Source organism: Lepisosteus platostomus, chromosome 7 (assembly GCF_059453375.1).
Source record: "Lepisosteus platostomus isolate fLepPlt1 chromosome 7, fLepPlt1.hap1, whole genome shotgun sequence".
Lineage (NCBI taxonomy): Eukaryota > Metazoa > Chordata > Actinopteri > Semionotiformes > Lepisosteidae > Lepisosteus > Lepisosteus platostomus.
Genome location: NC_142617.1, coordinates 1,704,723 through 1,716,149, shown reverse-complemented (window position 1 = coordinate 1,716,149; position 11,427 = coordinate 1,704,723). Strand labels below are relative to the sequence as shown.

Genomic DNA, 11,427 nt, shown 5'->3' with positions numbered 1-11,427 from the left:
TGTTTTAATGTTTTTTTTTATTATTTTTAGTGTTTACCGATAGTGGTAGACACGGCATTGTTGAGGTGATGATGGGAAGAATTTACAGAATAAGTGAATGGGTTGCAAAAGCCATTGTGAAGGATCCTATCAGCTTGACTTAGGGGTTGTTTAGGTACTGCTTGGCTTTAATAATTGAAACTAACAAAACACGCCCTATGTTCCACCTCAAAGTGTTCTCTCACCCAAAGCATTTTTATCACCATTATTATTATTATTATTATTATTATAATAACAGTTAGACCTGTTGTCTGTCAGGTCCTGACAGAGACCAGCACGCCCTGCAGTCATCACAAAGCAGAACTGCTGGTTTAACACCCATTGTACTGTACCTCTCGACATTCGGCTCTTGTGAAAGACAGGGATTGTTCGTTCGTCATTGCAAATTCTGTCAGCAGCTTGAACCGCTTGGCTTTTCATGATTAATACAAACACTTAAAAACATTTTAAAAGTTTTTTTTGTGGCTTGTAAAACCACGGCAAGATTAACAAAAAAAAAACAGTTTGCAAGCGTCAGGGTGTTTTTGTTGTATGTTGGGAGGCACCGAGTGGTTTGACTGCAAGAATAGTTGCATGCATTGTCTTTTAGAATGCAGTGTCTCTCTTGCAATTAAACCTTCGCGCTGTGTGACATTAGAAAACAGAATTGTTTTCCAGCGATCGAGCACAGTTTCATTTCTCAAGCGGAACTCAACAACTCGGGTCACTGTGCTCCATGGGACATACTTTCATGGCGCACCGTAAAACTACATCCATCGATTAGTATTTCACCTGAAGTACAGACTCGCAGATCCTATGCGATAGATAGGTGCGTAGGCAGGGTTATCGTCGAGACGCAACTTGGCTTTGAGGGGAAAAAGATACGAATCCATGAAATGATCTACTAATAAGAAGATGTCTGTCTCCCGAAAGATGAGCTCGCCGGCCGACCAATCAAATTCAGACAGATCTTAAAAAAAGGTCGGGACGGCTGTCCCTCCCCCCCCCCGTGCTGGAGTTGCAGTGAGTTAGCTATTGCCCTGTGTACCGGCACAATAAGTTGAAACCCAGGTACCATGGCTGGGCTGATTCGCACCCTGGAGCTTCTGCGCCTCATGCACGTTGTCAGTGCTGTCCTGGGGGCAGTTTTCTGCCCCGGCTCTGCTCGGGGTGAGCAGCCGGAGGCGAGTATCAGCCCCGAGAGGTCTCTCGTCTGGGGCGCTGGGCTCGAACCCAGGGCTGTGTTGCCGGTCCGGTATTTCTACATCCAGGCAGTGAGCACCTCTGGGAAAAACTTCACTCGCTCTCCAGGTAAACAGTCATTCACCGCGGTACCGGGGCTGCCTTCGGGAACGACAAAATAATAATTGATGATGGAGGTAGCCTGTAGTTAATCGCAGGGCAAACTGATTTATAATTCTTATTTACCGGCACAAAGCCTATAACGAGCAGTATGATTAAGGGTTTGGGACAGGCGCTGGGGGAGAGGAAACGGATGTCCCATCTGAAGATGATGCCTTACTTATCTCGACGGGAAAAAACTTTGGTTCAGAGCAAACACAAGAAGGAATAATAATTAGAAGGAGGAGGTTCAGTGATTATCTCATAATTGCATGTTACCCAGTAGGTATATTTATTGCCTTATAAGATCAGGTAGATCAGATAAGACTAAAAGCTCCAGACTGAAAAAAAAACATGCGCAGGATGATCTGATAAATTGTTACATAATAACCATAATTATAATATCAATGTTTCCCCAAAGAAGGAGCGAGCAAATTTACTTAACGTGTGCAAATCTGTTCCTGGAAAAAGTTTGTTTAAGAAGGAGGGGCCTGTTGGCATTTTGTTTTGTGAACCTGCAGCGTCTGAAGTTGCAGGACGTTCAGCAGTGCATGAGCACAGACTGTCCTGTAGTAGCTGCTCATTCAGTGTGGGATAGCCGAGGGAGGCAGCTAAAGAGAATAGGAAATTAATTTTAATTATTGTGCGTTATCCTAGCATTGTATGTGAAATATTATCTATGATAGTCATGAGCAGGCAGCCGTGTTAGATAACAACAATGACAGATTAAGAATGATTACTACGTGTTAGATTAAATGTGTTAGTTTTTCTCAGTGTGTCCTGCGATGTGCTTGTGTCCTGTGCAGAGGGGTGTTTGTGTCCTGTGTTGAACTGGTGTCCTGTCCAGCGTGTTTGTGTGGGTGACCTGGGATGGGCTGGCATCCCATCAAGTTTGTCATCATGCCTTGTGCCCTGTGCTTATAAAATGAGTCCCAGGTTGCCATGAAGAGTAGGCACCTCCCCAAGGATGAATACCCCTTGTCGGAGGTAGCAGGTCTTTGTGTAGGTGATTTAAGCTCTTTTAGAATGCCAGCTTTCACCTTCTTGTGCAGCTTGCATTTACACCGAATGTAAAATTGCTCTATCTTTGTCTAAAGTGTGAAATAGGACTGCCAAGCAGAGGTGGGCACTGTTTCAGCTTCAGTGCAAGGGCTTGGCTACTTGGCTACAGTGTCTCTCTTCCTTCAGAATCCTCCTGCTGTTCCACCTTAATTACCCGGCCCTGCTCCCGGCCCGCCCCCTGTTCTGTTTCAGCGGATAGTAGGAATGTTGAGACGCTGAGCCGCGCTCCGCTTGGCTGACACACCCTGGCAGAAGGCGTAGCTGAAGGGCGTGATGAATTAAAGCCTTCTTGACTCTGTCACTCTTCAGTCAGGGAAACTGATCACTCCCTCAGATAAGATTTGAGAGAACCAGCGCAGCAGCTGAGGAACATATCCCAGACCTGCGCAGTGTTAATGTAGTAGATATAATGAAAAAGTCTCTCTTTTTTGTGCTTTGTTGAGGGTTCTGTCAGATCAATTCCTTTTTCTGCAGTGCTTAAACATTCATAGTACCTGTGATGAAACAAGAAGAAGACTTTTATCTTAACACCATGTTTGTGAAGCTTTTCTGTGAAATTGAAAGTAAAGGTAGTAAAGTTTTTGTCTGTGATGTTCAGCTTGCAGTGCTGCTGCAGTAAGTAAACTTGCATTCCACAGCACCAGGTGTGCAGAGTTTAAGTGAAGGTGGTAAATGGTTTGGGAAATAGATTGCATTGTTTTCTGAAAAACTTTACCGCCATGTAGCATGGGCCAAAATGGAATGAGAAAGAATGGGACAAAATTGAACTGGCTTCATTACTCTGCTCCCTTCCCCACTGATAGCTGGTGTGTGGGGCATGCACTGGCACGCTGGTGGTGGTGGAGGGGAGTCCCCATTACCTGTAAAGCGCTTTGAGTGGAGTGTGCAGAAAAGCACTATACTGTATAAGTTAAGGCATTATTATTAAGACCTCCTCTCCTTTTGTAACCCGTCATACTCCTCTAAATTAATTAACTGAGCTCGCTGGCACTGGTGTCCACTAGAACCACGTTGCTAAGAGACCCCAAAACACAGCCAGCACATTCCACTGCAGTCTTAAAAAGCAGCATAAAACATCATCCTCTTAACTGCGTGGGAGGACAACAGGAAAGTAATGCTGACCCCCAGCGGGTTTCTCAAGAGAGCACACTGTGCACGAGTTCCAAAAGACAGAGCTAGGGGACCTGTTCTGAAATGTTTTATTCTAGAACAGTCAAAGGTTTCCAACTGCTTGTCTTTGCGGGAGCCACCCAGAAGAAAGATCTGAGGTTGCCATGGCCTCCGAGGCAGGGAGGGGCAGCTAGCAGCAGGAGGGGTTTGTGTAGAACGTGTGTCCTGAGAGACAGGTCAGGCTGTCTCATGCAGAAGCACTACAGATGACGTCTGATAGACTTGTTTTCGATAGAGCGGACCATAAAGAAAACAAAATGAAAATTTCGGGAGTGCTAGTGTAGTTTTTTGTTCAGGTATTAATGGATCCTCAGGTCTCCAGCTGACTGAAACCAGTTAGACGTTAAATAATAGTGATAATGCTCTGCATTTATGTATAAGATGTTCCATCCAGCCTGTAGCTGGAATTAAAAGCCTTAGCTCTTATATAACATATAAGACTCTCTTATAAGCTCTTATGTAACATATAAAACACAAACCTTTGGTATCAAAGCTATTTATAACACAGGGGAAGTGCATTTAAATGAGAGCAAAGACTTTTTACACACAGTTTGGTGGGAGCGTGGGACAAGGTACCTGGCCTTGATGTTGAATCTCCTGGCATCTGGGTGAGATCAGTGAGTTAGTTTAGGGTCAGATCAATACATCAGTGGCCACCCAACAGACTGGATGGGCAATCTGGACCCCATCTTGTTTGTAACTTTTCTCGTGTTCTTAAAAAGTGCATGTAGCTTCTGTGTTATTTCCTGTTTCTAATGGTAACATGCTGATTGCACAACTGCTGACGGAACATTTCTGCTGGCAAAGACTGGATGTTCCCCCAGGTGGGGGGCTGCACGTCCGTGGTAGTTGAAGTGGGTCCATTTCTCTGTACAGACTGCTCTGGGACAAAACTGTCCGAGACAGGCAGTTGGGCATCACTGCTGCATTTGTTGTCCTTGCTTTCCCTGAATTGAATCGCCTTTCTTTACCGAGCCCATTCCGAGCGTGTGGCTGAAGGCCCTGCCATGGCATTGTGTCAGCTAGTTTTCGCCCTGCCCCTCCCAGGTAACCCCACCGCATGTCCTGGGCGAATCCCCGAGGGGCCGGCCAGGAGAGGTGAAGGGGGCTCCGGGGGCGCGCGCGGGCTCACGCTTCTGCCGTTTCAGGAAAGGAGTCCTTCCAAGTGCGGATCACGGCCCTGTCGCCGGCGGAGCACGTCCGGATCCACGTGCCTCAGCCCCTGGACCGCGGCGACGGCTCGTTTCTGACGAGGTTCCGCTTGTACGGAAGCGTCGCTCAGGGGCTGAAGATCGAGGTGCTGCACCGGGATAGGCCAGTGGCCAGGTCGCCCTATGTTTTAAAAGGTAACGCCAGAAGCCCCCCCCCCCCCCCCCCGCCACGCACGTTGCTGTCAGAGCGCAGTAGAATCCTGGGCGTAGTCTCCTTTCAAGTGAAATGTTTGGTGAATTATGTCCCCCCCCTCTACCCTCGTCTGTAACTATTGGCCTGACATGGAGAATGGTTTTAGATGCGCAAGCCGGAGTCTCTTCCCTCTTCCCGGTCTCGCTGTAGATGGTGTGATTCGGCTGTGAAGCGCTGTGGTTCGCGTCAGGACTGTGAGAGCCGCTGGAGAGTGTCAGATCCAGTAGGTTGCAGAGCCCTGTACCCGTTGCACACGGGTACTTTTATCAAGAAGCCGAAGCGCGTTTGCCGACCGGCGCGTGCTTTTGTTGAAGGCTGTGCGGGCCAGGTGGGCTCGTTGTAGTTTTAGCCATCTCATTTGTTGCTCCTTCGGCGCCATGGCGACGCATCCCTCCATGCACAGGGCCGGTGTACCACGAGTACTGCGACTGCCCCGAGACGGACCCCCGGGCCTGGCAGAGCGCGCTGTCCTGCCCAGCCCAGGACCCCCAGATCTCCAGGGACTTCAGTGCCTTCCCCGGCGTAGACCTGCTGCGGCTGCTGAAGGAGGTGCCCCAGCGCTTCAGCCAGAGAGGGGGCCTCATCCACTACACCGTCCTCGACAACCGAGTCTACCGGCGGACCCTGGGCAAGTACACCGACTTCAAAATGTTCTCGGACGAGATGCTGCTCTCGCTCGCCCGGAAGGTGAGGGAACACTGGAAACCGAGTACTTCGTCCGCGTGGTGAAAACACTGCTTCCTTTGAGGCCAGAATCGCTTGTGGCTGTGGGTAGCAGCAGCTGCTAAATGTATCTCATTCTAAACATCCATTTTGAAGGGGGATTCTGCCTCTTTGTTCATCCCCGTGCAAGATTAATAATAATAATAATAATAATAGCTTACACTTATATAGCGCTTTTCTGGACACTCCACTCAAAGCGCTTTACAGGTAATGGGGACTCCCCTCCACCACCACCAATGTGCAGCCCCACCTGGATGATGCGACGGCAGCCATAGTGGGCCAGAACTCTCACCACACATCAGCTATCAGTGGGGAGGAGAGCAGAGTGATGAAGCCAATTCATAGAGGGGGATTATTAGGATGCCATGATTTGTAAGGGCCAATGGGAAATTTGGTCAGGATGCTGCTTTAACAGATTAAGAGCTCTTTGTGTTTACCTTGCAGAAAGTGTGCTTTGAACATGATCAGTCTGTTCAACTTCAAGAGCTTATTGGGGATAAGTGTTTCAATTAGTCATGAATAGTCTTTTCCAGCACATTCACACCACACAAATTGGACGTGAGAGTTTTTGATATGTGTGGTTAATGATGTACTGTATTGCTGGTATTTAGTCATTATTTAAATTCATCGTGTAGGTTTTCATGAATCATTAATTAACTTTTATATAACAATGAGAACACAACAGATGATGAACATTGAGGAGAAATATTCTAAATCTAAACTAAAATCTGTTTTTTCTACTTGCCTGAATCAGTGTTCCTTTGATGGATGTAAAATAATTTCTCTGTTTTTATTACAGAAGGCAAATTTAGGTGACAGGCAGTTAACTTGCCAATACCTTATGAATTAAAAAAAAAAAGAAACTAGTGTCAGATGACGGCAATTTTATCAATTTACACACACAGGTTAAAATTGCAGCCTTTCAGATGTTCTTGTGTGAATAGTTGCTTAATTTTGCTGAAAAATGAAGAACTCCTCTCAAAGTTCTCATCTAACATAAATATTAAACATCTGCCACAGTCAACTTCAAAGTCTTCTTGGGTGAAAAAAACTGATTATTATGGAAATTAAATGATACACCCCCCTGTTAAACATGACTCCCTTCCAGTCCAGAATCTTAAGAGTGGATGATAACCCAGACCAGAGCTCTCTCCGGTATGGTAGAGGCCTGTGCAGTGGAATAACTGCCTTTGCCCTTTATTCCCGGACAAGGTTCGCCTGCCAGATGTGGAGTTCTACATCAACGTGGGAGACTGGCCCATGGAGAACCGGAAGGTGGGGGACACTCCTGGCCCAGTGCCCATTATCTCATGGTGCGGCTCAACAGACACCCGTGACATCATCCTGCCCACCTATGACATCACTCACTCCACCCTGGAGACGATGAGAGGCGTGTCCAATGACCTTCTTTCAGTCCAGGGAAACACAGGTGAAAAACACGAGTCATATGTCATATTGCATACATTGCTTACCTGGCATTTAAGCACTTAATTGTCTATAAAAAGTACGGATAAAAACGGAAACTCAGTAGGCCTTTCGCAGTAGGAAACCGCTCCACTGCTAAAAAACCTGTAGATTTGTTTGTGTTTGTGTTTCGCAACTGGAAGCTGTGATACTGGCTGTGTGGGGAGAGTCTGTTGTGCGTGTGGAAACCAGTCGAATGTTCTGTAAAAGAGCAGGTACCCACAGACTCGCCGGCTCGCTCTGTGATGACAGATTGTGTGAGACGGCTGCTGTGGTCCTTCAGGGCCCTCGTGGGGAAACAAGACGGAGCGGGCCTTCTTCCGGGGCAGGGACAGCCGCGAGGAGCGCCTCCTGCTGGCGCAGCTCTCTCGGGAACACCCGCCGCTGCTGGACGCCGGCATCACGGGCTTCTTCTTCTTCCGGGACCGGGAGAAGGAGCTGGGCAAGGCCCCGCTCGTCGGCTTCTTCGACTTCTTCAAGGTGCGCGGCGCGGCCCTGAGCCACCGCCAGCCGAGGCCTCTGGGTCCCCTCGCTGTGCCGAGACCGAGCAAATAGAAACCACTGACGTCTGGCGATACAGCCCCTCGGTCTGCGGCGCGGGAGGGGACGTGTCGTGGGGAGACGCAGCCCCGCAGCGCCTCCTCGGTGCAGGTCATCCTCGGCCTGTTGAGCAGAGGGCGCCCCCTCTGGGGAAGCTGGCCGCCCGCGGGCTGACAGGAGGGCCTCGCCACAGGGAGGGGGGCGGGGGCGATCGAACAGTTTCAGTGGGTAGGGGTAGCCGCGGTGCAACGCCCAATCAGCCGACTGGACTCGAGGGCTGTTGCTGGTTGGCGGCTGCGAGGAGCGGAGCTACTGGGCAGCGAAGGGCGGGAGACACACTGCGGCCCTGAGCACTGGGGGGTGGAAGCGCCGGTCGTAATAGAGAGGTTCAAACTGGGAGGAGACCACAAGGCCCGTCTGTCCCGTTTGGATGAGTACGGCTGGAAGTCTTCCCTGGACGAGACTCGAACCCGGGCCCGTGGCGGTGAGAGCAGCGAAGCCTGACCGCTTGGTAGCAGGGATTCTGTCGCCAGGAGGCCTCAAAGCCCTCTGGTGCCTTTACCTTTCTCAGGTGGGCAAACAAAGTGCTTTGTTTATCAACAGACTAATTCCTCCATAGTGATTTTGGTCCCCAGAGCCAGTTTTCTGCCTGGGCTTTTCTCCCCTTAAACCCCTAAACTCCCCTTTTGCTACCTCTCTGCAGCAGCACGCAGCAGAGGCCCGGTTCGGGTCTGACATTGAAGCTGACTAGAGTAGAGGATGTGTGTGAGCTGCTGTCTGCTGTCCTTCCCTGCAGTACAAGTACCAGGTGAATGTGGACGGGACCGTGGCTGCTTACAGGTTCCCCTACCTCATGCTGGGAAACAGCCTGGTGCTGAAGCAGGACTCGCCCTACTACGAGCACTTCTACACACACCTGGCGCCTGGGAAGCACTACGCTCCAGTGAGGAGGAACCTCTCCGACCTCATCGACAAGATCAAGTGGGCCAAGGTGAGCGGTGTTATTGCACATACTGACGTTAGAACTTTACACTTGTGTGTGTGTGTGTGTGTGTGTGATTAGTTGTGCTAGTTTTTAATCTGAAGAAATCTTAAAAGTGAGAGTTGGCTGCCTTCTGCTCACTGCCTGTGGATGTGAGAGTCAAGCACAGTTCCACATGATAGCAGGCCATCGATTAACACAGTAGCTAATTAATCGAAGGATCTCACCCAGTCGTTTCTTGGAAGAAGCCACCCGGGTTATCGCCTTCTTTCTTCTCCAGGGTATCGACACTTAGCCTGCTTTGAAAATGAGGACAGTTGCCCAAATGACATTCATGAATGCTGTTTTGTCAGCAAGGAGCTGGATAGTGCACTAGAAAGTAAAATACTCAGTTGTTAGGTTTGTTTTGACTTGTTAAAACCCCTGTGACGGCCGTGTGTTGTGACTTGTGAAGTGGCTTTGTTTTCTCTGTGCTCAGGAGAACGACGCTGAAGCAGAGAAGATTGCCAGAGCAGGACAGCTGCTGGCCAGGGATCTCCTCCAGCCCAGCAGGCTGTACTGCTACTATTACGCGGTGCTCCAGGTACCTGCGCCGCTCCTCCTGGGGGTTTGGCAGTGCGAGCGTGCGAGTTATCAGTGGCTCAGGTGGTTAGGCGCAGCAGCGGATCACAAAGTGTACCAGATTTTCAAGGTGGTGTTGTTTTTTTAATTACAGAACACATTTTGTGAGTGCAAGATGGAAATTGTCCAATGGCAATTATACGCTTTGAAATTAAGTCTTGCTAGTAGATTTAAAAATGAAATAATAAATGTAAAAGCGATGAATCCCTCTGCATTCAGTTGCATGAAAGCTAAACACTCTTAAGTTAATTGGGAAACTTGTCACAGGTGTCTGTCTCTCCAGAGCATAGTACATGGTTTGCAGGTCCTCTTTCTGTTTCAAAAGTGGGGCTAAAAATGAAGAAGCTGCTTAAACACTAATCTTTATTTTACTTCACTACGGACCTGACTGTTCACAGCTCTAAATGGTCTGTGATAAAGATCAAAATCGGATTCCTGCTTTATCTCCCCGGCTTCGATTTCCAGGAATACGCCGGACGCCAGCTGAGCAAGCCTGCGGTCCGGGACGGAATGGAGCATGTTCCCCAGCCGAGCGACCACGAGGCCTTCTGCAGCTGCCACAGGAGCGGGCAGGGGAGAGAGGAGCTGTGACAGGGCTCCCCTGCCCGCAGGCCTGCTGGGCTGTTGCCCGGGATTGTGGGATGCAGACATCACTCGCTGGGTAAACTGGACCTCTGTGGCGTTGCTAGAGTGCTCAAAAATCCAACTGCTGTGCTCTTATATTCTCCCCTTTCAATCTCGCCTGGACTGACCTCGAATCTGAGTGGGGGGCCGCAGGAGAGAAAGAAAGGGGTTTTCTTGTTTCCCAGTGGACTCCACTACAAATGTGCCAGAATGTAGCTATTACTGCAAGTCATCTGATACAGACATGTTTACTCCACTCTTTTGGTTCATTTAAATACCTTGTCTCACTCAGTAAAATTGTGGGTACACTTGATCTTAGCAGATGTGTTCTGTTAAAATCAAACGCAACTAAGGACTATGGTTAAACTTGAAATATTATGTAGAATAGTAAATAATGCAATCATTTTGGTAACTAACTTAGAATGTAAACCATGAAGCATTGTCCCAAGTGTTGTAGGGAGGCATGTGTGTAATTTATCGAATGTTAAGTTTTAGTGACAGCTGCTGTGAGATTATGATGATGTCATTCAAGCTGCAGTGCATGCCTGAAATTGAAATGTTGCAACCTCAGCCTCATTTCTGACCTTTCAAGTGCAATCCGATATTATGCTCTTTCACAAGACGCAAGCAGTCTCTTTTGTAGGCCTTCGTATGAAGACAAAACATCTAGAAATGCAGCCCTCTGTTCTGCCTTCTGGTTCCCACCCCTAGAGATCTGGAGAGATCTCACTGAGCTGGGCCACAGAGCACAGCACAGCAGCAGGCTTGTGATGTGTTGCAAGACTTAGCTGTACTTCCAAAGCCAAGGAGTCTGACTACACAGGGGACGAGCTGCTGATCATGAAATTGCAATCACCTTTTCAGAGGGTTTCAAGTGCCATCTTTGGGTGCCTTTAGTTCAGTGAACACTGGCCCATCTCCTTGTCCAAAGCTGCTCTGTCACTGCAGCATCTCTCCGTCCTACGCAGTAAGGAAGGGAATACTCATGACTCGTTCCAGTTGCCCTTGGCTCTTCGGAAAAATCTGACACACCCAAGTGATGTTTAGAGGTGAAATCAAATGCATTCCGTACGTCTTATTCATGCAACAAATTAATTCTTTTTCTCTCTTTTGAACTTCTCTGTGACCGCCTTCCAGTTGTACCTTACAAAAAGAGGTGCTGCAGTTTTCAAAGACACGTGGTTTTCACAATGTTTACATATCGTTTTTTGATAAGATATTTACATTCCTGGGTCACGTCTTTATCATTACGAGTGAATTTTTAAAATACGTTTGTATTTTTAACATTTATACAAGTCCTATATCTTTTATTTTTTAAAATATTTATTTCACAATAGTTTTGATTAGTGTTGAAATAAAAATGTAACGTTTTACATCACGCAGAACTGTGTCGGTTTTCTTTCAATATTACCCTCTCTCCTCAGTTGAAAACTTTAAAATTCAGATTGCTTCATACGATAAAAATAGACAACTATTTT

General features: G+C 48.0%; 1 protein-coding gene across 2 annotated transcripts; it reads left to right on the top strand.

Moving 5' to 3' along the window:
* Positions 1 to 756: 756 nt before the first annotated feature.
* Positions 757 to 11,334, top strand: poglut3 (protein O-glucosyltransferase 3). Of its 2 annotated transcripts, none has more exons than XR_015939978.1 (8): positions 757 to 1,329; positions 4,740 to 4,937; positions 5,399 to 5,682; positions 6,931 to 7,147; positions 7,435 to 7,662; positions 8,519 to 8,713; positions 9,183 to 9,287; positions 9,791 to 9,926. XR_015939978.1 is itself a non-coding variant. In XM_088638448.1 (8 exons), the coding sequence occupies exons 1-8, from the start codon at positions 1,095 to 1,097 to the stop codon at positions 9,914 to 9,916; spliced, it is 1,557 nt and encodes a 518-aa protein (XP_088494574.1). In that variant the 5' UTR covers positions 763 to 1,094; the 3' UTR covers positions 9,917 to 11,334. The 2 variants fall into 2 exon arrangements, 1 of the variants encoding a protein (XP_088494574.1); XM_088638448.1 differs by having other exon boundaries at positions 763 to 1,329; positions 7,466 to 7,662; positions 9,791 to 11,334.
* The last annotated feature ends 93 nt before the right edge of the window (positions 11,335 to 11,427 follow it).